The sequence below is a fragment of the Coloeus monedula genome, assembly GCF_965178545.1.
Source record: "Coloeus monedula genome assembly, chromosome: 6".
Lineage (NCBI taxonomy): Eukaryota > Metazoa > Chordata > Aves > Passeriformes > Corvidae > Coloeus > Coloeus monedula.
In genome coordinates, this window is record NC_138786.1 from 20,865,141 (window position 1) to 20,891,479 (window position 26,339).

Sequence of the window (26,339 nt, forward strand, 5' to 3'; positions counted from 1 at the left end):
CCAGGGAGTAAGAATAGCAGGTATAAAGAACACTCTCTAGGAGTTACAGTTTTACAGATATAGTTTTCATAGTTGGTAGCATATATTTCATTATACAAATAGTTGCACACTTTTATTTTTTCTCTGTATGTATATTTGGGATAGGTGTTTTACCTTATGTTGTAACCTTGACTTTGCTTGAATAAATTAGGGGTTTTTTTAACAATTAACTCATCTTACAGTGATTTTCACTCCATTTAAGTGGTATATATAGTTTTCATTGCTTTTTGCACAGGAATGAATTTCCACTCCAAATAATCCAAAGTCATCCATAGCAATGCATATGTGTCATGGAGTGAGGGACCAGACTTTGTTAATTTTGCACATGTACTTTCAGTGACTCTAGCTGAAACACTGTCAGATTCCAAATTCAATTTAACATACTGCCAATATAACAGCAACTGATTTGTCTCACTGTCTTCGTAAGGGCTGAGTAAGTTATCCTTGTGCATATGATTTCTTAAGACAAGCCTTATATCCTGGGGTAACTCATCAAAGTGAACAAAACCTGAGTGGGAACAGAGAAATGCAGTGGCACGTGGCAGTATTCTTTTGTGAAATATTTTAAGCCATAAAGACACATTTCACACACTACCAGCTCTGGGCAGGATAGCTGACACAGGGAAATACTACAGTTTTTTTCCTTTTCTGTTTTTTCAGACTTGAATCTAGTTTAATCTTCCATTTCCCCATTGCTGACATCTTCTGTAAATCAGTTGAGAATTTTGAGCTCATTAGAACAAACTACACTGAAGGGGTAGGTACCTGCAAGTGAAGCATTTGTAAACAGAGCTGAAATAACAATGCTGCACACACAGAGCCATGCACTGGAAGGCAAACAAATTCTGACTGCAGACAGGTGCATCATTTGCTTATGCAGCCTATTGTTAAGCCTTCTGACTTTGAAGAGGCTTTAGAAATACAGAAACACATCTATTCATGGTACTCTTTCAAACCTTCACATTCTCTTTTTTACATTAATTATTGGTACAAATGCTTCAGTAATTCACAGTAAATAATTACCACCTTGTTCTGAAATGGTATTGACTGTAGTTTTTATACAATCATATTATGTATTTTGTTTTGTTTTGTTTTATTCAAGGGCTTTGTATTGTGAATTGCCATGTTATAAACAATGTGAACTATGTTAGAAGCCATGATTCTGTTATCACATATTTTTTTTCCTCACAGGAATAATTCTATTGTCTTTAGACAAATCAGCTCTGACTTGTAGTCAGGTAGTTCAGAAACAAACTCTAGATGCTTACAGGATCCTAATTTCTGACTACACTGTGTTATTTCCTTTGTTTCACTGCATGGCTTCATAATTTTACTTTTTCTTACTGTGTTACAGTTCCTTATTTCATTAAACCAGTTTAAAATAAAGATCTTATAAATATTTAAGCTTCTGTGTTTTTATTTCTTACCATTTTTAAACGATGCACATAATTTCCTGGTGGCAGTCTTAGTTTCATTCAAATTGTAGATGCTTTTCCCAGTTAGACTATTCTAATACCCAGAGGCAGCTGAGATTCCAGACCTGTCCTGGAAGTCACTAAATTAACACAAATGAAGATTACTCTCTGAATCTCTGCAGTCCTTTCAGCACCCCTCCTCACAGGCAACTGTTTGACAGAACACTAAAGTGATGTAAAACCAGTTTTAGTTAGTCTGTAAATGTCTTTTGGTTCATTTAAAAATACCATCCCAGATTTTATGTAAAATCAGCCTTGCACTGTTATCACCATGCCAATACATTGTATCTTTACTGGTTTCTGTGCATCCTTTGCATCAAAGTTTGGCTCCTCACTAGAGGTTGAGCTGTAATGATTGGTTCCAATCTACCTTTCAGTCCACTATTTGTAGCTTAGCTTTATTCTACTCCAGAAGAATCTTTCTTTCTTCCCTACAATAATATCTACACGTTAAAAGATTTATGTAAACCAACTGGTTTGAGTGGAACTAATGACGAGCAAATTAAGCTATCTGGTTTCTTGTGTAATGAGATAACTAGACATCTAATATCTGGACTTTATATCACCAACTTATCTTTTTCATATGACCTCAAGTAAAAAAAATGTTGACCTCAAGTAAAAAAAAAGTTGGATGGAATAAAACCAAGCCCATATAAAAGCAAAAAACTAAGCCTCAGAGAGTTTTCTGGTAAATTAGGATGATTTAATTCCTTTACTCCTAAATCTGTAACAAGTGACTGTATTTTACTTTCCATGTACTCCTATGGGTTAAGATGAAGAATAATGAGGCCTGTCACTGCTCTTCTTCCAAGTACTGTTTTAGGGGACTGAACATGGTGTAATTGTCAAGCAGTTGACCAGCGGCAACTCCTAAGTGTTTCCTTAAGTGTTTAAAGAGCTATTCTACCTTTTGCATCAAGCTTAATATGGCCCATGATACAAAAAGACACATTAGAGAGGATTTAATTAACAGCTTTTCCAGCAGCATCAGGAGAGAGGTCCAGAGGTGCATTTTTAATGCTCTGCCTCTGGAGATGGGCATTCTGAGTAAGTGGACAAGGAAATACACAGTAACTACCACCTCCACAAAGGAGGTCCTGCACATCTGTGGAGTGGCCAGTGCCCTGTTCTTCCTGTATATGTTTACGTACTGAGAAACGGGAGCGTTTATAGGGTTATCGTCTTGCTTTTTTCAAAGTAAAAATGGGCTTCAGTGACACAGTTTTTGAAGAAGAGTAACTTTCCCAAAAGTTAGTCTTGTTTGAAATGGAATAGGGTAGGAAATCAAATATGGAGGGAGCTACAGCCACCAATCATGAAAAAAAGTAAGCCAATCCTTCTGTCTTTATAGAATACATAGGTTCCAGGAGTAAATAACAAATTCCTTTTCAATCTGAATTCAATATTTTCCTTCTGCTTTGGGCTCCCAGTTGCGTTATTTCCACTCCTTTCAATGGTCTATTGGTGCAATGAGTCACTCTGAGCTATAACACATGCTTTAGTGCTACCAGTAAAGTTTGTGCTGTGCCTTTCCTGTAAATTAATCAAGTACTTCAAGGCCCAAGAACCTTTCAATAGCAGTAAAATCTGTATATTATTTTCATAGAGGCTGATAATAGCAGTACAGTGTTACTAAAATGTCTGGGAACCACGATGCTGCTTATTGTGATTACAAAACACATAGGTCAGTTGGATGCAGATACAATAGAGATTTACTTCTGAACTCAAATCTACTTCATTTTATCTGTTAATTCTAGCCTGCCTTAGCAAGAAACATCTTGTATTGATTAGCTGGTTTTAAAGACAATGAATGTGTTTAAAGTACATGACTCAGGAAATTAGGTACTTTCTGTAGTCTTGAATGCTATGTCAAATATCTTCTTTCCAGGCTGAAGTTTGTATATCTCTTTATGTTCAAGTCCTTTCAAATGTTTTCTATTTTACTTACCATTTCTTTTTCCCGCAGTAGCTGCAGTCTCTGAGCTGTGATTTAATGCTGCTTGTTCAGCCTTTCACTGTGAAGCTGGGACATGGCTTAACCAAGCAATTTTCACCTCCTACTCAAATAAACCATACATTTTAAAAAAGCACAGCTCAAATACACAATACACTAATGTTATGGGCCCAATGAGGTATAACATAAAGTCTGACCATGAATTGCTTTTTTCATAGTCACACTATTAAAGTAAAGAACAACAGCTCAGGTAGGAACTGGAAGGGGTCACAATGTGTGCTTGTGCTTGCCTCTTGCTGAGCATCTGTTCTCACCTCCCAGGGGCTCAGGGAGTCACTGCAGCTGCAGGAGTCAGTTCTGGAAATTCAGAGTTGCTTCCAACATGGTGCAACCAGACCACCAGTGCCACAAGGCTTTATGTCAGGCTGAATGTCCCTTCTGCTAGGCCACTGTCAAGCTTTCCCTTTGCAAAATGTTTCCATCCTTTTATTTGTCTGCAGTAGCAGACAAATTTGTCATGCAGTGTGCTGTCCAAGGAACTTGAGATAATGACAGTAACTGAGAGAGGTAACGGGCAAAAACTCAGACTGGGTGTTGCCAGGGAATTCAAAAATTATGGGGAGCCCAGTAATTGTGGGGAGTCCTTTGTTGTTGTAAAATGGAAACAGGGTGGAGATTTTTTGTGTGAGTATATTGTCCCTTTTTGTTGGTGTTGTGATGATGTGGCTTTAATGTTGGTGTGAATTGTTTTTGTTGATGTAAATAAGTACATGATGAAGATATATTTTAATGACAATTCAGATCCCTAAGATCTATGACTAACCTACAAAAGAGGACATTGACCATTGAATTTCATCAGTTTGCAGGGACTTTACATGAGCATGGTATTAACTTACTCCTTGGAAAAACATATAGCACTATATTCATAAAGTAGCATGACAGAGCTTACATAAAGTAACAGGAAAAAGGAAATGGGAAGCTGGCATTGGAATCTATGAATTTATACCCATATCAGGCTGTAGAGAGGGGAATCAGGGTGATACACTTCCTATTTAGAAGCTCAATCCAAACTTCAAGCTCCCTCAGCACATGAAAAGGTTGTAAATGGAAACTTTGTATGGCTGCCCTTTTCTTTGCTGTTGAGTTGGGGTGGTAAGGTTTTAAGGGGAGTAGCATGCAGACACGTCTGTGTTGACAGGAATACTGTACTCCACACACTGCTTTGTAAAGGAGTGGCTGCTTAGGGTCTGCACACAGTGATCAAATAGCTGATAGCTGCTCCTGTTTTTCTTTTTTTTATTCAGGCATCCAGCATGAGAGTTGGACTATGAATACTGAGCTGTTATTGTTGGCTCACAAATGTTCGGCTGCTGGTATTGATTTTCTGAAAAGATGTCTGGAGCAGTAATACAAATAAAAAATAAAGTCAAGAATGATGAGGCTTTATAAATAGCCAATAAAAGAATCCACAAAAAACTTAGTAAACTCTTGGGCTATTCAACCTTGACAATGTCCTTTTCAATTTGAATCCAATCTTCTCCTCATGTTTTGAGCAGCCAACTGCATTTGTTTCTACCCTCACAATGCTCCACTGGCTCAATGAATCACTCTGAGCTACAGTTTGCACTTCTAAGCTCTCACACTCTACACAGTCACCCTGGGAAAGCAGAGAAAGAAATGGGTAGTGGAGGACCTGCAGTAAATGATAAAAGTCCTGTTCATCAGAAGGAATTTCTTCTGAAGTCAACGGGAGTTCACAGCATGGGGTGGCTGTGAAGCTAGGCCCCTTATCAGGCTTCATATGGACCTCCGAAGCATGCATGCTGTCCTTTTGTAAACTTTAGGATTTACAGTGTTTGATTTACCCATGAATACATGAAAAAATGCAGTCATTTTTATTATAAACTTTATTACCTTACTGAATTTTTAAAAATACAAACACAAAGCAGTTGATGATCACAGTAGTTTAAAAAAAGCAGTTTAATTTTTGCTGTAAGATGATATTCCACAAAGGTAGCCAAAACTGACATACAATCATTCCATAACTTTCAAAATAAAAAATTAATTATCCAGAATTAAATGCTCCATATGTAAGCTTTCCATAAAGGAAGTCCCTGAAGAAAACTGACCCTCAGTGTCTGAATATTTCATTATTTCTGACACAAGGGACTTTTTTTTGTGTAAAAGCAGAATAATTAGTCTCATTTTATTTCATTACACCAACATAAAACTGGAGTAATGCAGCTATAAATTAGGTCAAATATTTCTAGAACTACTGACTAAGATAAAAAATTAAAATGGGCAATATAATGTTCTTTATGGACAGATGGTAACAGCACTGACTACATAGAATAATGTCTTATCCTAACAGCAGTTCCATTAAACTTGCTGGGGAGTAAGTTATAGCATAAAATACAGCACACAGTTTACCAATATCTGGCTGTGTGTTTGCACAGTGCCCTCTAGGATGGGGTCCCTGTCTGGATATTACAAAAATACACATAAGGGACAGAATAAATTAATGTGCTTTGAAATGTAACAAAAACATTGAGATAACTGGAATAAGAAGACCTCTTTGAGCTCTGAGAGCCCACTTTCCTTCAACCATTGCTGCCTTTGCCTGGGATTCCATTTTCTCCCAGGTGAATACAAATCAGCACTGTAAATCTATTCAAACAATCTCCGAAGAAAGGACTTTTTCGTTGATGTTGATAACTTCATGGCTTTCTTTTTGCGCAATGGTTTCATGGGTTGCTTTTTCAGGCACACCACCTTTTGGGGAGTCTGCAGCCCTTTATTAAGGTCAATGTGGTTGTTGCAGAAGTACTTGACATTTGCTTCTGAGAGACGGAGAAGCATGGTCTCTGAGAGATCCATACACTGCGCGTGGACCCAGTGGCCAGCCCCACTGGAACACAGGATCATTGCAGGCTTGTTGAGTTCTGTCGAATAGAAAGGGACCCAGGTGTTAATGTCAATATTGCAACTGGCACAGCAGGTGATCCAGTAGCCCGTTTCTGATTCATCTTCTTCATCATCTTCATTGTAAGTGTCAGCATCATCAATGTCAAAGCTATTGGCTTCAGCGCTAAAACAAAACTCCTCCGAGTCTTCAAATGGAGTGGAGTCTCCAGGGTCTTCACTTGATGTCTGACTGCAAATTTGTGTTATTGATTCTTCTTCCTTGTCCTCTTCTGCTCCTTTGCATCTCAAAATGTAAAAGTAGTTTGCATCTGGGCTTAATTGTTTGTTGGCCCCTGGAACGCCCAGCAAAATAGACCCTTTACCCATATCACAGCCAAACCACGTTCTGCAGTGTTTAATATCTGGTGTCCACTCTGGGCTCACACTTTCAACAATCTCTACCTTACTGTCTTCCAGAACTATGGTGTTACACACCAACCGTTTCTGGTTGTCAGAATGGTAGCCACCGACAAGGACAAATTCAGTATCACTTATCTGTGTCACTATAGCACTTGACACAGATATCCCCCCCGGCAGAATGGTGCAGGTCACAGCTGGGCTGCCCAGGGGCAGATCAATTTTTACCTTGTACAAGTTGGGGGACCTGGTGTTATTTTGAAGTGAGTGGCCACCCAAGATGTAGATTGTATCATCTCTGGCAATTGAAACATGGAAAGAAAGTCCATCTTGAAGCTCTGGAAGGATGTATGATGTACAACATCCAAACTCAAAATCAATGAGAAACACAGATGGCAAGCAGTCAACTACACTGTTCCATTTTTCAGTGGTTCTTTGTGCAAGAGGAGTATATGACCTCCCTCCAAACAGAACACTCATGCTTTTTCCCCGGCTATGAACTACATTAATTGTATGCCCATATCTAGCTTCAGGGACATCTCCACCCAGGTCTTTCTCAATGCATTGGAATGTCATTTTCTTGCTAGTTTTGCTTACGAGATTCATAAAGTAAATCTTATCGGAGAGGTCATTGTTAGGTGTTTTACCACCATGGATGATATACTGGTACTCATCAGCCTTTGCATCGCTTCTGAGCATGCAAAGAGCGGGATAGCGGAGAGGGGGAAGGTAACACGAGTCTTTAGAGAAGAAGGCAGGTTTCATTTTCAGCTCATTCTGCTTTATATCGAGGAGGAAAACACCAGTGGGGCAGGATCTCTTTGGCCATCCTTTCTGACCAAAAAAGAAAACATGCCCATCAAAATTCAGGAGAGAGAAGCCCGGCTGAAGCAAGGATGAGCTAGTGACGGTGGATACCATCTGCAGCGACATTTTGTCTGTTGAGTGTGCCATACTGTGGCTGATAAAATAAAAAAACAAAACAAAACAAACAGATCAAATATGCATTAGATCCTATCACAATTATTTAACAGAACTTGAATAAATCGTATGTAAGTTGCCCTGCAGTTCGCACTCTGAGACCCAAAAAGACACGCTTGTCTGTGACTCGAGAGATGAATCAAGCATGAGGCTTGCACGGCTCCCGCGGTGTTTTGGGGACTTTGTGCACACTACGGGCTGTCGGCACATGCAGCCCACACACCGTGCGGCCGCAGCTCTGCGCCGGGGCGGCTTCCCGGGCCGGCTCCCATGGGAACGCGGCCCCGCGGGCTGCTGGGGCCGGTAGTTCCTGCTGGGCTGCCCGGCTCGGCCCGGCACGGCCGCCGCTTGGCTCGTCCCGGCCGCGGGGAATCGGGACCGGCGGGCTCAGAAAGCCGGCGGCGGTGAGTGCGGCCGCGGGGCCGGCGCCGGTGTGCTGCCGGCGGGGTTCGGCCCGGGGCGGCCGGGAGAAGGGAGCAGCGCCGGGGATGCCACAAGCCGGGATTTCCTGCCCGTTTGTCGCCTCGAGGCGGCCGGGAATGCCGGGCTGGAGCCTCCCGGACGCCGCAGGCCCGGGGCCCCTCGGGTGCGGGAGGCGCATCCGCCTCGGCGCCCCTCGTCCCGCGGCGGCGGCTGAAGGCTCCCGCCCATCCGCGCCCGGCCGGGAACGCGCCCGAGGGCACCGCAGTCGGTGCGCTGGAGGGCGGGCGTGCGCTCAGAGTTCAGGTTGCACGTTTTGTTTACAGGGTAAACGTCAGGATGTGTTGACTGCATTTAGAAGCAGGCGGTGCCCGCTGTCTCTCCAGCCGTGCAGGGCTGCCTGGAGAGGCACAGGCCGCGGGTTCCAGCGCGAATCTCACGCTTGCGCTGAGCAGCCCACTCGGGATCGGGGGCTTGCGAGTCCCGCTGCTGCGGGTCTTCAGTGTACTCGAATTGTCTTTCATCTCTGCTCTTTGCTCATGCTTTCATGAGTAGGTTTCAAGGGGTATCTTTTATAAACCTGTTTGTTTGAAGACCGAAAGGAGTTTATGTAATCAGCCTGGATATTGACTGTGAAAGAGCTTTGGAGAGCACAGACAGCAGGGAGGGAAATTAACTGGCTGATTCATTGGCACTGGCCTTTGGTGACAGCAGACTTGTGTCCTTTAGTAAATGTCCGAGGTCTCTGTCCCAGCCTTTGCCAAACCCCCGGAATTTAAAAGTATGAACTGAATATTAGAAAAAAACCCACTAAATCCTACATTTTAAAATGTAATTACTTTTTTGGAAGTCTTTAGGATTCATATTTTCCTTGTTCCTGCTTGTCATTTTGCTGTAACAACAAAAACAAGACACACAGAGTTTCTTTTTTAAGGGAGGATTGGGTATCTTCTAGTTATGTGACATCAAAACCTGGGGGAATCTGAACAACATCGTGTTCAGGAAGAGTCGCTGTAAAAACAGGGGAACTGATGACACTGACTACATCAATTGCCTTGCTGTACCATATTGCTGCACTGCCTGCCCTCAAACTGGAGTGCAAACTGGTGTGCTAATACAGGGATCTGCCATGGAATGTTTTTTGAAGGTGAGATGTTTTCAGGCCAGAGTGCACAGACAGAGTAGGCATAGCCATTACTGAGTCTGTTTGAAAAACAATCCATGGAATGGCTGTCTTACATTGTGGAGTCATCCAAAGATCATGGTTGGGTTCTCTTCACTGTGTTGCCTAATACCTTTGCCCTGAAGGTGGTAGTTTTTTCTACATTTAGATTTCTTTTCAAAAGTACTGCACTGTAAGTGAAATTCAGTTATAAGTTAATTAAATTAGTGAACCCTTTTCTAAGCATGTCAGTATACACAGCAGGTTTTGTCCTTATTATGCATGAAGAAAGACTCAGGAAATTATTTACCTTCAGGTGATATGCTAAACAGGAATCTGCTGCTTGTTTCTTATAAGCATTCAAAAATGGCATCATCAGAGGAGCTTGCACTAAGTTGGGTTTACTGGATTAGATGTCATTTGTCTCTTCTTTCATATTGTCTGGTTACTTAGCTTCTTTGTTTTTACAGGATCTTTAGAAAAGTACAATGTCTTCCATACTGAAGATGCCATGAGAAAATTTCTGTTCTGTATGAGAAAATTAAATTTCATTGTTTTGTACCACTAGTGTTCTACATTTGACTGCTGGTTTATATTTGAAGTCTAATGAGAGTATTAAAAGTGGCAAACAATTTAATTAATATATTGGTATGCATCTTATATTTTTACATACTTAAAGAATCTCCAAATATGACAATTATTAGTGTCCACAGTGCCACAAACTGTTTCCCAAATACTGAGCAGTACTCAGTTCTGAGGAGTTTACTGTCTGAAGAGTCTGCAGATACAGAGAAAAATCAGTGAAAATGATTTGATTGATAGACACACAGAATGTACTGGTTAAGCACATTTAGACACACTTCCTTGTCATCTTGTAATATTTCTTGAACTTTACATAAGCAAGCAGTTTGTTAAGTATTGGAGGGAATATTTATCTGAGATTTTTGGACAGAAGTAGCTGTTTAGGCACTGACTGGAATTGCTTTCGCTTTCCATTTTTTTTATTTTATTTAGTATTTTCATGCCAATTACAGTGTGTTAATACAATGTGGTTGCTCTTTGGCTACGCTGACCTCCACCTCTAACCTTCCAATACCATTGATTCCTTTGGGCCATGGCTCATCTAACCCTGAGCAGCTTTGGGGAACCCAAAAGGTAAAGATCTAACCTTATAAGCAAAGAGTTTAAAGTGTTTTTTTGTGGCTTTATGCTCAAAAACTGTCACTGTGGAGTTGGATTAGCATTTCAGCTGGTGCAGAGGGTAACAGACAAATGCCTTTGTTGTGGTGCAGCACAAGATACCGGGGAAGAGACACTACAAGGAGTAAAGATGAATAAAAAGAGAGCGGGGGAGTTACATAAACAATTACCAGTTATGATGACTTGAGTCATGCTTCATCATATTTGGTGTTTCTATAAAAGGTTAAGATGTAAGGATTATACAATTAAATGAGAATCTCAGCATTACCTTTATAAGCCCCCTATTTGGGAAGCAGTAGAGACCTGAGCTGGAAGCTAAGCTAACAGAAAGAAGAAAACTAATATTCTCCTTGTGTTTATTTTGAAATCAAACAGTATTTTGAGCAGGTTTTTTCAGGTAAGAGTTGTTTATGTGTCAAGAAGAGATGATAAGGAATTCAGATTTAGATAGCTGCATTGGGAGATGCATGTATTCTATACATGTATAGAAGGATCAAATGAAGAGAGAAGGTGTTTTTTAAAAGCAGTAGCTAATGTAGTTTGAAATGTGCTTACTGTGGAAATAGATAGACATAGTTACAATTTTTGGTGGTGTACCATTTCAGAAACCATATTAAGTGTTCACCGAGAAGTACAGGAGGAACATCTTTTAGAGACAAGGGGTAGCACTCAGTGACCTAAACAGCAAGTGACATTACATATACCTTTGGATATTCTTCCTTTTAGCTGCTCCTATGGAAGCAAGTCTCCCATTGGTTTTGTGTCCTAGGTTCTAGTAAATCTAGGCTTTATCAAATGTCACTAGATGACAATGTTAAGGCACTGAGTCACTCTCAAACTGTGTTTATTACTTCTTGTCCTCTTTGACCGTATGCAGAAATTATTTATTCACCTATGTGGTTTGCCTGTTACCCAGTTAGGCAACAAAAACATTCTAATCAGGAGAACAATGACTAATCAGTGCTGCTGTTTAGTGTGACGTCTCATATTTTTCAACACTGAAAGTATTATTTGTAATAATTTCACAGTAATTTGAATGCTGTGAAATAATGAATGATGAATGAGTTGATCTTATGAACTGTAGCAACCACAAAGAACCTTTTTTCATTTACACAAAAATAAGATTTTTCAGCTGTACTGATTGGACACTGAGAGAATGGAATGCAGGATAACATGGAGGCTTAGCTGGTGAACAACCATTGCTGACCATTAAATTAATTAGTTTGCAGTTACTTTGGCGTAAAGTAAATTGATTTTGTAGTATTTTTTTTCTCTGACAGATCTGTTTTTTCATTTCCAAAGCAGCATACCCCTGAAAAGCAAGTGCTGTTTCCAAATTCTCCACAGTCAAAATCATATCGCGACACACAGAGAGGTTTGAAGTCCTCCATAAAGAAGCTTAAGGAAGGCAATTTTTTATATAGTATTTCTCAAGAAATTTTCTAAGTGTATCAACCAAATTTGTTTTGGGCAAAAGAGTAATTTAGACATACCTGGCTGATAGCAGTTTTTTGCGTCCTCCGTAATCTTTCTGTGTAATTGGGATTCAAATGTGAGCAATGTGAGGAGTCTTCTGTGACAGCACAGGGGGCTCGTGGCATGGAGAGACAGCCTGATGGAGGGGAATCTATCTGCTTAATTTGCAGATGTGCTCCTGAGAACTCGATCTACTGTGGCTAACTGGCTGTGACTGGTTTTTTTTCCTTTCCTCTCTTGTCTTCAGATGGCACAACAAGAAACCCACCAGCCTCCAGAAGCTTTAACTCTTTGCAGTAGAAGAAGCTCAGAGTGACAGCAGAATCCTCTTAAATTGTAAATATCTGCAGCATACACTTCTTTATGGTTGAATTTTTTTACACTGTAAACCTATCAACCTTGTGATCATCTTCAGAATTTTGCAGTGCTATTTTAAAATGTAATTTAAAATATATTTTGAGTTAAAAGAAAAAATAATCTCAATAGGTAGCAAAAGAAAACAACTCTTGCTGATTGGCACACTACTTTCCCCAGGAATGCTCTGCTGCAAGCGGGCAGTAACACTGAAACAGAGCAAAGGAAATGACAAATGCATGCAGTTCACTGAGTGAGGGCTGACTAGAAGTCCAACTCAAAAGTCCACTGAAGTAATTAAAAATGTCTTTTTTTCTACTTCAGTGGCCTTCTGATCAGACCTTGAAAGACTAATAAAACTTTGCATCCTTCTGTGACATTTTTCATCAGTTTCGCAGTGCTTTTCTCCAACAAAAAATAATGAGACGCTGGGAAGTCCACTGGGAACATATCCTTTCAGCAGCTAGCAGTGCTGGGGCACAGAGGATAAGCCACTTGCATTACACAGCACAACAAATAAACAGAAAAACCTGGAAAACAATTTACTCTTCATAGCTCCTGCTTTTGTTTTCCTGGCCCTACTTCACCCACTCCTGAGTTACAACATCTGCTGCACAGTATTTTAGAAATGTCTCAACTCCCATTTGAAACTGCTGTGAGAATAGAAATAGAAGGAACTTGAAATGGAATTTGATTAGTACAGCAAAGCAAACATACCAAATGTTTGCAAGAATTGTCTTGAGACATTGAATAACTGTAATGCAGATAGGATGTGGTGATGTTTCTCATCTGAAATACAGCAGTGCTAAGGCACTGTGCCCTGTAGCATCCATATGGGCCTTTTACTTCTCTACTGAAACAAAGATAAAGGGAGACTGTAGAGCAGAGTTGAATGCTGAAGAACTTCCCACAAATTTAAGGGCATTCAGATCACATTTATTTGTATTTTCAACAGGGCCTAGATAATACTTGACAGCTTCTTATCTAAGTGTTTGACATATTCTGACCCTCCTTTGGGTCTGTGATCAAAGATCTACTGGCAAAAAATATACAAATATTTCAGAGAAAAATCCAGTCCCCCCGTTGTGTCACTTTAATATTTTGCATTCATTTTACTTTTTTTCTACCAGTTGACATGCCTTATCTTTAGAAATTCTTTTTCCAATTATGTGGTTGAGAAGATGGAGAAATTAAAGCTTTTTGGCAACAGCATGTCATTTTTGGATGAGGACATAGTCTGTCCAAGCTGCTCTCTTTAACTGTCAATGACAAAGTGCTTTGGAGAAGCTGCAGCAAATAGCTTCAGAATAATGTATCTACACAGTAGGGAAATTATGTTCAAAACTGTCCAGGTCATAGCAAGAAGATCTTGGATTTCCATCCTGAATTTAACTGGCAGAGAACCCGTGTGGAAAGGAATAAATAGACTTTTCCTTCACAATTTCTATTTTAATAACATTGACATAGGTAGTATGTTTTCAGCAGATTGCTCACTGTTACGGAAATGCTTCATTTCACTTGGTTTTCTTCTTCTATAATTAATTTCTTAAAATAAAATAATATGTTGTTTGCATCTTCTTCATCCCAAATCATTCCAAATTGCATTGAGATATTTCCAGGCTTTTCAGCATATTTTCTGCCAGTAAAACACAGTCATCTCTGAGCTGAAATGTAGCTGGCTTCCTGTGGGTTGCAGTAACGCACTCCAGCTCAGCAGGGAAAGGGAAGGCTGCCTTACTCATTTGTGTAGTATTTGCCAGCCAGAATGCAAATATGCTGGATATTTAGCCAGGACCCACAGGCTGAAATCTGTAAAAAAGGGCATAAAATAGGGAGTCCAGCATCCTAGTCCTCAATTTTCTGTCTCATCTAAAACTGACAGTAAACAGTATTTAACTTGTGAGGGAGAGGGCTTTATTTAGAGGTCTTATCTAAAATATCTGATTGAGTCTGGCTGTGCTTTGACTGTCAGCTCCCAGACAATCGCATTCCAGGGGGCAGTGGCTGCTGTGGTTCTCCAGGTTGTCTTTAAAGGGAGCAGTACTCTTGAAGCCATTGGAAATTCATTAAAAGAAAATTCTGCTCAGGTATGGGGCTGGCATAATAGCACTGAAATCCAAGAGGATCAATATGCTTGCTTGCAGTTAAAGCCCTTGGATATATCCTTTAAAAACTCATGTGAGCTGGGCATGAGAGGCACATGTTTTTGTCCATCTAAAGGTCAGCTCTCAGGCTCAGTAATGCACTCAGGCAAGCAGATGCAGCTCCCATCCACACAAATTGCTGATGCATTAAGTGTGTGCCTCCTGCTGAAGGCAATGGCAAACATCCAGTTGATTTTAACAGGATTAGCTGTCGTAGATCACATTGAATTGCAAGATGTTGGAAGGAACCTCATCTGAAAGTTTTTGTCCTTTGTAACTTTTAGTTTGTTCCCCCAGCTGGGTTGACCTGCACCTGCTTGAGGCCAGAACTTGGTGGCTTTGGGTTTGCTCCTGGAGCTCTGCCTCCCCGCAGGTGGTGGTGGTAGCAGGGAGGAGGAGGAAGAAGAAAAGTAGGGCAGGAGAGTAAGGCAGGGAGGGCTTTCTTCCGCAACTGTAGATTTGCAGATGTCTAGACAAGCAGGAAGCAGTTTTCTGCCTTCAGGAAAATGGGTAACCTTCCTCTGCTGTCTGACTCAAAATGCTTTATGTCTTTCTCGAGTGGCAATTCCCAGAATCACTCCTTTCACTTGGCCTACTTTTAAAGCGCCATCCTGGGATGTTTGTTAAGGCAGCAACCATGGTCCATAGCTAACAGCAAGCACTTGTTAAGGCCAGGCTGGAGTTCCAGCTTTGCCTGCCTCTTGGCACCGTGGGGGCTGATGAGCTGTGCTGCAGAGTCCAGCTCAGCGTGGTGGGTGTAGGAGTACCCTGCTGCCATCTGCTTTTGCAGTGTGGAGGAAGCACAGCTTTCTGGGCCATTTGTGGGGGTGTTTCTGATGAGGCTGTGCTTTCATGATTGTATAAACAACTATGACAGGGTGCCAAAAGGGCAGTCCTGTATCCTTCCCTTGCTCCCACTGCACGGTCCCACTGTCCCCTTGTACAGGCAATCACAATCATGCAGCTGTAAGGCGTATTAGAAGACATGTCTTTAAAACAGCATATATGCATTTGCTCTGATTACTCTCAAGTTTTGTACTGATAGTTTATTTGGTCTGCCCAAGACATGGACTGGAGTGGTAAACCAGGACGTGAGGAGGAAGTGAAGGTGGTGGTGGTGGCCTTTTTGGGAGCAGCCAGAACCTCGAGAGACTTAAATTGAGTGTGCTTGTCTGATAAAATCTCATTCTTTTTGCAAAGGTGCTACCTCATTCTTCATTGCTGTAACAATATTGTTAAAGGTGCAGTTACTGTGATAACTCTGTGGGGAAAAGAGATGGGGCATTGTCCAGTAGTAACAGAGTATAAGATTTAAAGATAGTGTATTTATGTTCAATCTGATTTTTGCAGACATAGATTATAAAGTATTGATAACAGATATAGTGGATAGTGGATATTTTCCATGAACCTATGGATGAACTATAAAAAAACCATTTATTAATCAGTCTCTTTTTAAAATTGAGAATGATTTCTAGGAGAGCAAATTCATAGTGTGAAAACCTGACTGGAACCTATGCCAGAAATGCTAGTGAAGTTTTTTTTTTTTTTGCTGAAAAATTAAATTACATAGGATTTTATTGAGTTTGTAGAGGGGATTAGGTTATTGCTCTTTCCATTTAAAAATTCATAATCTTGATATTTCTTTCATTGCCTCTGTTGTATTTTTAAAAAAACGTGAAGTTCTTAAAAATGCAGCATAAACCAGGAAGTCTATATTCCACCACATTTTGTGTTGTTTAATAGAACTAATCACTGTATAATTGAAAACATGCTAATACTCACTTGACCTGCTTCTGTGATTCAATGCAGAGATTTCTGATTTGTCTTAAACTGCTTGGAAGAAGACAGCATTTTGAGAAATAAAATTGATTTTGCACAATCTGCTGATGATCAGCAAGGCTTAATGAATGATTGCCTCAAGTAACCTCATTAAAGTCATTTGGATGGATGACCAGGAGTGAAATGCAAAAAGAAGAAAGCGCAGTTGCTGCTTGAATGCATCACTTACTGATATTTGACTCTGAAAGTCTCCAAAGCCAGAACAAGGAAAGGATCAGATACCCTTGCTTTACTTTCCTTGAGACCTCCAAGTTAGTTTGATTCCTTTTGGGAAAAAAGAGTGTAAGCTTTTGGTTTTAGTAGTAGCTATTTTTTAGCAGAACAATGCAGTAATTTCCTTCCTAGAAGTGTCATTGTACCCACTTCATAAATTGTGGAGGATTCCAATCCATTATTGTGTATTTTTTCATTTTCTCAGGACAGTTTAAAGAAGTCATTGCCTTGAGGCTGTGGATTGGGTGATTGCTGAAGCCATTTACTTACGTTGAATCTAGTGGTTAGCTCCTTAGCAAAGGTGAGAGTCTTCTGGTCAGCCTGGTTTCAGCTGTTCACCTCACTAAACTTCTCTGCAACTGACACAGTGTGGTGATTATTTAAGAGAGACTCTGAAATAAAGTAGGTGGGAAGCAGCAGAAAACGAAGTGGAATGAAAATGAAAAATAACAAAACCTTGATGGGTTGAGATAAGTTTTTGAACACCCCTCTTGTACCATCTGTCCTAACCACATGTTCAGTTTCAGGGATAGTAGGTATTCCCCACATACCATCCTCTGCACTTGCTTTCATTTAGGGCCATGTTACAGCATTGGGCAGTTCTTCAAAGTGATTGCAAATGGGGGGACGGGTAGTTCTGGCTGCCAGTCTCTCCTCTCTGTTGTTTGAGAGAGTGGCTGTTTTTCTGACAGAACCTTGGCTTTCATTAGGACCTAGCTGGTTTTTCCTCTCTGTGAGGAGATGATTCTGTAGACCTGTAATAATAACAACTGTGCAAGGGAGTATCTGAAGTGAAGTTTCCCAAATTCTGTAGGAAGTAGAAGCTGCACAGCAGAGTAAGAATTGAGATACATGATTTTGGTGTGACCTGGTCTGGATGCTGAATCTCAGGCTGATGATCTGGTGGCTGTAGAGCATGGCATTCACTGAGAAAGCTGTCATGCGGCTGGTTAAGGATACAACTATGCCCCCAAACTGCATATTAATTTTCTTGTTTCCTAGAGCATTTTAGAGTGAATTAATCTAAGATTTGCTGTCAGCCCTCTACGAACCTGTTTTTAAATCATTTAAGTTCTTGGTGACTGGATTTTTTAATCTGTTATTGGCAATAATATTTATTTGCTCTTCCTTTTGGGAATATTTTTAAGTTTATTTCATTAGTGTTTGTAAGGGAGTTGGATATCCTAGACACCAGACTCCAAAGAAAAACAAAAAGTTTTTCTTGATCAGATATATATTTTTTTCTTTTACAGTAGGCTTACAAATCACAGCACTATTTCAAATACTGGTTTTAATAACTTAACCATGATGAGGAATAGAAGGCGCTGCTTACCTCTCAAAGCCCTGTAATATACATTAACAACTCTGAGAGTCTGGTGAGTTATATTCTGCTTGGCCGGTCCACAGAGATTAATAATGGTTGAATTTTTGTAAAGCATTAGGAAACTTTAGGCCATGTGGGTGTGCTTCTATTTTGATATCTTCAGAACATTAGTCTTCTTGGAAGCAGGCAATTCAACAAAATTGAGGTTTTATGTTAGGAGTCACACTTTATTTTCTTTCTGGTCTCTGAACAATTCTCTTTCGATCTTATTTAGCTTCAATATCAGGTTGGCAGCCTTTCCTTAGAATAGTTGATTTGAAGTTTTGCTGAAGAATTAAGCTTTCATTCCCAAAATCCACTTCTTAGTGTTGTGGTAAATCAAGAGAGGAAACAGAAGCGCATGCAAATCAAGCACTTAGTGTATAATGCATTCTTGCATCTTGATCAGGTTTATGTGTGCGAACTGATTCTGTTAGTGTGGACCTATGTGTATAAAAAATAAGTAATATGGGTAAGTGTTTAGGATCATTCAGCTGTTAACATGCATTTACACAGCTTTTATGAGTAAGGGGCAAGGTTAACTTCAGCAGACTTCACTGAGGGATGCTTCAGGGCCAGGCTCCCATAGAGCCTGGTTAAGTGTTGAAGGTAGTTTGATTCCTTCAAAGCTGTTGTTGTATGACTGGAGAGTGGAGCTTCTTCCTTCAGCTCTCAGCATTTGTTCCCTTCTCAAGAGTGGGCCTCACATTCCTGTGTGGCTGTCCAGCTCCAGCATGCTCTGCCCGTCCTGTGTGCTGCCTCAGCGTACACACACACAGGTGCCATTGTGATTTAACGTGTGGTCCAAAATCTGGGTTTGTGGCTTTGATGGTACAGTGAGTAGTGCACCTGGAGATGATGGATTCAGTCCAAGTTTTGAGTGTACAGGTGTGTCCGGGTTGTCAAGTACAACATGCTGGTGAGGGGTGTCGCTGTTTCTGCAAAGAAGGCAGGGGTTGAAAGACTGAACAGCTTAAGGGAATGAACACCACCAAGAGAAGCTGGCACTTCAGTGGCCCATATTACCCAAGGTGATAAATGTCAAGCATAAATGATCACAATTCCTCCGTTTGTACTTAAAAGTTCTATGTCCACATGAATTTTTGGAGAAATGTTGAATAATGTTCCATAGACAAGATCAGAACTTCCCAAGGAGAGAAGAAAAATTTTACTTTCTAGTGCCCATCTATGTGAACTCGAGACTTTTCTGTTGATTTGGTTTCTGCCTGCAGATATATATATAGCTCTTTACTTTCTATTGCAGATATACCTGTTCAACTCTCAAGGTGTGGATGATCATGGGAGAACAACTGTTAAAGAACAGCATCATTGATCAATTTATTAATAGCCATGAGCAGTCATATGAAGAGTTTCTAAATACGTTCACATATCTTTTGGAAGGTATGTAATTTCCCAAATCTCTTGCTAGGTACCATAGACAGAAGGGAAGGTAAAAAGAGAAGCAGTAGTATTCAGTGTCTTTGTGCTACTCACCTGCTTTGTGACTTTAGGCAAATCCTTGTGATGCTTTTGTTTTTCCACTCAGCAGTGGGAACCCTAAGGACAACTTTTTACAGATTGGTTCCCAGGCTGCTGTGTCTCTACAGGTGGTTAGCCATTTATGCTTGCTTTAGGGAGGAGGGGAAACATGCACTGTTTGGAAGGATAGATGTTTCCTAAGTACATCTTGTACTGTTTTGCTTGAGAAGTCTCCATAAAAGAAGAGCCTAAGGAAACTACTGAATAGTGATGCCTTAGGATTTTGGCTTTTATATTTTTCAGATCCTGTACTGCTTTACTGTGTAACTCTAAAACTCCATATAGCCTGTTAGCTACTGTTCTCCCGTTCTGGTCAGAAATAACAAATCCTCTCTAGGCCTGGATTCAAGGGCCACCTTACTGTCTCAGGCCTCAAAATAGGTAAACTAAGGCTCTGAAAAGGGGGAACAAGCTTGGGGTAAATTACTTCATTACCTGAAATTGTAATTGGAAAATTAACCCTGATATTCAAATGGACCAAACTTATAAAAGTACGAGAAACTCGTGAGTGTGTGATGGCTTGAGATTAGGAGTGTGCAATTTAGGTACTTTCACAGGTTTTCAACACTAGCCTGCTCTGCTATGCCTGTGTGTGTGCCTTCTACAAAGTGATTGCCTTCTATGATGAAACAGCTATCTGGAGGGATTTGGATATTGTCTAAATCGATTTCAGCAAGGCTTTCAACGCTGTCTTTCACAACATCCTTGTAGGGAAACTCAGGAAGTGTGAGCTGGATGAGTGGACAGTGAAGTGGATTGAGAACTGGCGGAGTGGCAGATCCCAGAGGATCGTGATCAGTGGCGCAGGGTCAAGTTGAAGGCCTGGCACTGGTGGTGTCCCCTGGTGTTCAATGCTGGGCCCAGTCTTGTTTAACTAATTCATCAATGAGTTGTTGGAAGGGGCAGAGCCTCCTTAGCGAGTTCCCTGCAGACACAAAGCTGGGAGGAGCAGCCCATACCCCAGAGGGCTGTGCAGCCCTTCGGCAGGCCTCAATGGCTGGAGAGATGGGCAGAGAGGGACCTTCTGAAATTCAGCCAAGGCAAGCACAGGCTCCTGCTCCTGGGCACCAGGACAGCAGCTCTGTGGAGGTCCTGGGGGGGGTCCTGGTGGACAACGAGCTGTCTGTGACCAGCAGTGCCCTTGTGGCCAAGAAGGCCAGTGGTGTCCTGGGGTGCATTAGGAACAGCACTGCCAGCAGGTCGAGGGAGGTGATCCTGCCCCTCTACACACCCCTGGTGAGACCTCAGCTGGAGTGCTGTGTCCAGTTCTGGGCTCCTCAGGACAACAGAGACATGGAGCTCCTGGAGTAGGTCCAGCAGAGGGCTACAGAGATTTTTAAGGAACTGGAGCATCTCATGAGGAAAGGCTGAGAGATTTCAGCCTATTCACCCTTAAGAAGAAATGAATGAGAAAGGACCTTGTCAATGTCTCTAAGTATGTGACAGGAGGGTGTCAGAGGATGGTGCCAGGCCTTTCTCAGTGGTGCCAAGCAACAGGACAAGAGGCAATTGGCAGAAACTGATGCACAGAAGTCCCACCTTAATATGAGGAAGAACTTCTTTACTGTGAGGGTGAACGAGCACTGGAACAGATTGCCTCAAGAGGTTGTGGAGTCTCCCTCACTGGAGATATTCAGGATCTGTCTGCATACAATCCTGTGCAAGGTGCTCTAGGATGACCCTGCTTGAGCAGAGAGGTGGGACCCGCTGTGGTCCCTTTCAACCTGATCCATCCTGTACCAAGCTAACAGGTAACTTGGATGAAGGGTACATACAGCAGGACATCAGATAGATGATTAGGCTGAAAAGATCTCATGCTCTGCAGATGAAATAAAAAGTGGAGCTTAACTTTGATCTGAGCATTGCTGAATTACAGAATTCCAATTCTGTAGCTCAGGTTCAGTTTTTTTAGCCATGGTAGGTCAGGTGTAAAAATGAGTGCAAGCTACATGTTACTCACAATTCTTTTTACCACTGCTTTGCACTAAAAGTTGCATCCTCCTATTATTGCAGAAGCACTATATTTTTCAATTACAGCGTGTGGCATGCCCCGTTGATTGGCACTCAGAAGTCTGTCCTGTCCTTATCCTTCAGGCAGAACTAAGTGTCAGTCACAAGTATTGAGCAGAAAACCACTGGGGGAGTTGAAGCTGCCACAGAAATAATCTTGTGGCAACTTTCTCTCTCTCCTCCCTATAAAATATAGAAGAGGAAGGAAACACTGGGGGATTAGATAAGAGGATTGAAAATCCAATCTGGTCTTCTTATGTATGATTGATACACTGGGGATAGCTCCTATCTTAGTAGCATGCTGCATATCATGATGCTACTTGCAAAAAGCCTCAGTGTGTATTTCAGTCACTTTCACTGTCACTGTAACATTTGCCACTAAAATCATATAAAAGGTAGAGCTTTACCTGAATCAAATGCTTAGAAATACAGGTTCCTATGATGCTGTGAACTGAACAGCTCAACTTGTTTTCCTCCCACTTCCATTTTCCTTTGAAAATACCCAAAGTGCTGGTTTGCATTATAAACTAATGACCTGCAAAATATTCTACTTAAAGCATAACACATACATTGTCATCTGATAGATTTTTGTCTGTCATAACATTGGAAACAGAAAAAACCCAAAACTAATTGGATCCCGTTGATTTCACAGAGTAACATATTTACAGCAGGTGATTTTCACTTGTGCATGAATTATACTAGGTGTGTAGTTGGCATTGCAAGGATATTTTCACCTGAAGTTTCTATGTTATCCTTGAAAGCATCTCATAAGAATCTGATATCCTAGTGATTTTTTAGTTTTTATTCATACGGTAAATTTACACACAGTAAAGCTGTAAAGAATGTACCTTGAGTAGAAAGACCCAAGCATCCTTGACTGTTCTGGCCTAGCTAAAAAGAACCCTTTGAGGCTATAAATAGCCCTGTGAACACATTAGGATCTCCTGCTGAGAGTATAGTTTCATTCTTACAAATGTGGGAAACAGGATTAATGCATTTTTACATTCCTGACTTCCACTGGACTTATTGCTAATATCCTAATCAAGAAAATCACATTTTTAGAATGTTGTCTTTTTATTATATCTGAATGTGTGATATTGCCTTTGACTACTTCTATTCTTCCTTGTGCTGTTTGAAAAGATAGTCTCTTAGTTCACATAGAACAAGATCTGGAGTCAAAATAAGTCCTTCTAAATTCTGTGTAATTGGTTTTGTGATGTGTGTTTGGTTTTACTAGCACAGAGATATGTTATAACTTAGCTGGACCATAAAATTACATCTTTGATATGGGATTTTAATGTTACAGATTTTAGTATTCCTAAAAATCCTAATGGTTCTGTTTTTAAAATGTGGTTGGTGCAGTGAGAAAAGGAGAGTTCATAGACTAGTTGACAAGTAAATACTGTACTAAGACTGTTACTTCTTGTCTACAGATCTGATGGAAAATGGATAAACATACATAAGTATGTTTTTAAAACTCTGACCTCAGCATTTAAAACATGCCTCTCCAACAGAACGTGACCTATATATATTAAATAAATAATATTCTAAAATTATAGGAGTACTCCCTCCATAAGTGGAAAAATTTTAAAACTTTTTTTATTGATTCTGTAATGGACGGACATTTGAGGGCTAGGTTAAGATTCTAGCTAAGTCTCTTATTTTTCCTATTTAGAGCATCCAAAGTGTGTTTTTTTGTCATAGGGATAATATTAACAAGACAAATATATAGGTGAAAGGGCTGGTGAACCCATGGGAATGTAATTTGGCAATTAGAGCACGAGTCCAGAAAGATGGAATTATTTCATACTTGCTGTAAAGCTTTGTGGCTGAAGGAGCCTCAGAAGAGCTGAATTTACAAAGGAGTGGATGATACAGATTTCTGTAGATGTGGTCAATGAGTGGTATGTTCAGAACTACACACTTCCTAGAAAAACTTTGGACAAAATCTCATGGAAATGCATCCAACCCCGCTTTTGAAAAACATTGCCACGGAGGACAAAAGTCTCTTTCAAATCTTAGGAAGAGTGTTTGAAATCTGGTGCGGAGAGCTATGATGCTCAAAATTAGAAGGCAGCATCTGCTCATTTTTTAAAACTCAGAGAAAGAATGGGAAATTCGCTGGAGCACAAAATACCTCATTTGCCCTTGTATGAAAAATACAGGAAAAAAACCCCAAATGGTCCAAGCTTCAAAATTTTGATCTAGATTTTAAATTACTCCTCTCCCACTTCTAAAAATACAGGATTCTGGATCATTCAGCTGCATACGAAAATGCCGCCATGAATAAAATTCTTACCCAAATCTAAGTTAAGATTTGTATTTCTTTCATAGTTCTGGGCATTTTACCACTGGGATTAAAAGAGTTCCATTCCTTCTGTTAATTTTCCTCTATTTCATAGACCTCCCACTGCCTGGCAGTGTGTTGAAGTCCAGGGACATTGATTAGACCCATCTAAGCAAACCACACCTGGGATCGAAGCTTCGTAGCCTCAGTGCTGTTGTTTTGATGCTTCTGTGCTGAACAAACTGTCAAGTGGAGGAAGTTTGGAAGTGACTGATCACTTCTGTGCTTACAGGTGGCATGCAAGAGCCGTATTCTGTGTTGTGATCAGATGAACTTAATTCCCCAGTGAAAGCTGGGCAAGGTATTCAGTTCACAGTCCATTTGACTGTAGCTGTCTGCTTCCTTTTTCATTAACCACATTTAGGAAAAACAACTTTAAACATCCCATATAAGTGTCAGTGGAGGCACTTTACAAATGTGAGTCTTCACAGCAGAAGGCATAGCAAAGAACTATATAAAAGTGACAGTAAATGAACTTTTATTTTAAAAATGGACCAGTAGGACAATGCTAACCCCAAAAGGAATTTCAGCCTATGAGTAGATTTGCCAGTAAAAAGCAACTAGACTCAATAGAGTTCAATAAAACTAATCAAATCAAATTAATCTGTCATCCCCAGGGAACTTAAACAGGGCATGAAATAGGCAAACAGCTTCAGAGCTTTTTATTGATGTGCTGTGGTGGATCATTTGATAGAATTGGTTGGGAGGCAAAATTTGCAATTTTCTATTGATCATAAATTCAGTAGCTATCTCTATGTAGCCTTTATTCAATATAGAATAAAATCAAATATCATAGAGAGCCCCTAAATGTAGAAAAAATCCCAGTCATAGAGATGCAAACTTAATAGATTATTCTTGAAATAATAGTAACTGATCTGTTTTATGGATATTTGTTGTCCTGGTATTTGCTCTGCAAGATACTTCATCTCTATTTTACAGACAGAAAAAAATAGGCCTAAAGAAGGGAAATGACTCGTGTGCATTTGTGCAGTAGCTCAGTGGCAGCACCAGATAAGTACAGAGGCACTCAGGCTCCTGGAAACTTGGACAGCCCTTCAACAGTAGTGCTTCCCTGACAGCAATTCCTTGTTCTTTCTGTGATGCCTTTATTATTAAACAATTTCTAAAGATTATTTCAGATGGGAAAAAAAAAAGTATTTTCATTCTCTTGCATAACTTAGATTTTCTAGAACATAGGGAAATGCTTTGTAATTTTGCTGTTGATGCTTTGGTAGAGGTCCTATCCTCTGGTGGCATATTGGCAGTGATTGGATTGTAGTGCTGTAAAAAGCAGTAACACAGAGTCACCTGGGCTGTACCTCATCACCTTGTCTAAAAAGGCATCGAAGTGCACTAAATGCAGCTGTTGGCTTAGTTTCATGCATTGCAGTGGGGTGAGGGAGCCCTCCTTCCATACGTGGGAATGACACAAAGCAAATAATGTCAGAGATCAGAGCTGTGTGTGATTCAACAGGACAGTCAGAAACAGAAGTCAAGTGACCTCACTTCAAATTTGTACTGAGCTCTTTGTAGAATTGGGTGCTTTTTAGTGTTCAGTATAAAATTAAATAGGAAGGCCTCATTTAAAGAAAGTATGTATTTTCCTTAAAAAAAAAGTCAGGCTTTTAAAGGATGCCTTAATGTTGTGATTATAATGTCCAAAATCAAGCATTTAAAAAACTCTTGGGCTTTCTGACATTTTATTTTGTTCCCACCTGCTGTCATCTTTTTATACTACTTGTTAAGAAAGGAATACTTTGTATGGAGATGTCAGATGCTTTTAATTATATACAATTTGCTTGTTTCTTACAGCACTTATCTACCTGCCTATTAGTGCTGAATTCTTCTAGGATGCAAGCCCACAGAAAGTTTTCATAATTGATTCTGCCCTGATTTATTAGTATATCACATGTTCTTTTAAAGTGCTCCCAACATACGTATTTAATGTAGTTTCCTTGTGTTGAGGAGAACTTTAAGCATATTTGCAGTTTCTTTGACTGTAAAAAAAACCAAAACCAAAATCAAGTATTTAAGAAAGAAATTCAAGTACATTCTGTTTTTCTTAGCTAAGATTCAAAGTATGGCTTAGTATAACCCAAACTCAGAAAGAAGTCTGGAGTTCTTGTACATCTGCGGAAAAAACCAGGATTTTGCTTGTACCAGCTACTGAAATAATGAAGTGCACACTTGCCTTGTTATTTAACTGACAGCATTAGTATTCAGATGGAGAAGGTATCCAGCAACAACACTGCTGAGCTGTGAAAGAACCATATGAATTTTTAAATGATCAGATGGGGTGAATGAGGAATAAACAGGAAATATTGCCCCTTTCCTAACACTGAGACTATCAAAAGCACAACAGAGACATAGATACTGATACAGATAAACACTACATAAAATCAGAACACATAGGTCCCATTAAGTAAAAAGGGAGAGATACAGTAAAAAACCAGTTGAACTTTTGAAAATTAAGAGCTGTTAGTTTCAGAGAAGTATTGCTGT

The 26,339-nt window shown here is 40.2% G+C and overlaps 2 protein-coding genes across 3 annotated transcripts in view; one reads left to right on the forward strand and one right to left on the reverse strand.

Moving 5' to 3' along the window:
• Positions 1–6,135: 6,135 nt before the first annotated feature.
• Positions 6,136–7,743, reverse strand: RAG2 (recombination activating 2; the record flags this gene model as incomplete). The annotated part of the gene is made up of 1 exon (XM_082283097.1): positions 6,136–7,743. The coding sequence occupies one exon, from the start codon at positions 7,741–7,743 to the stop codon at positions 6,136–6,138; it is 1,608 nt and encodes a 535-aa protein (XP_082139223.1).
• A 355-nt stretch (positions 7,744–8,098) lies between these two features.
• Positions 8,099–26,339, forward strand: part of IFTAP (intraflagellar transport associated protein) — a 40,642-nt gene continuing 22,401 nt past the window's right edge. For both annotated transcript variants that reach the window (XM_082284554.1, XM_082284555.1), the window contains exons 1-3: positions 8,099–8,174; positions 12,276–12,364; positions 19,206–19,342. In XM_082284554.1, coding sequence (XP_082140680.1) covers positions 19,234–19,342 — 109 coding nt within the window. In that variant the 5' untranslated portion in view covers positions 8,099–8,174; positions 12,276–12,364; positions 19,206–19,233. The remainder of the gene's footprint in view (positions 8,175–12,275; positions 12,365–19,205; positions 19,343–26,339) is intronic.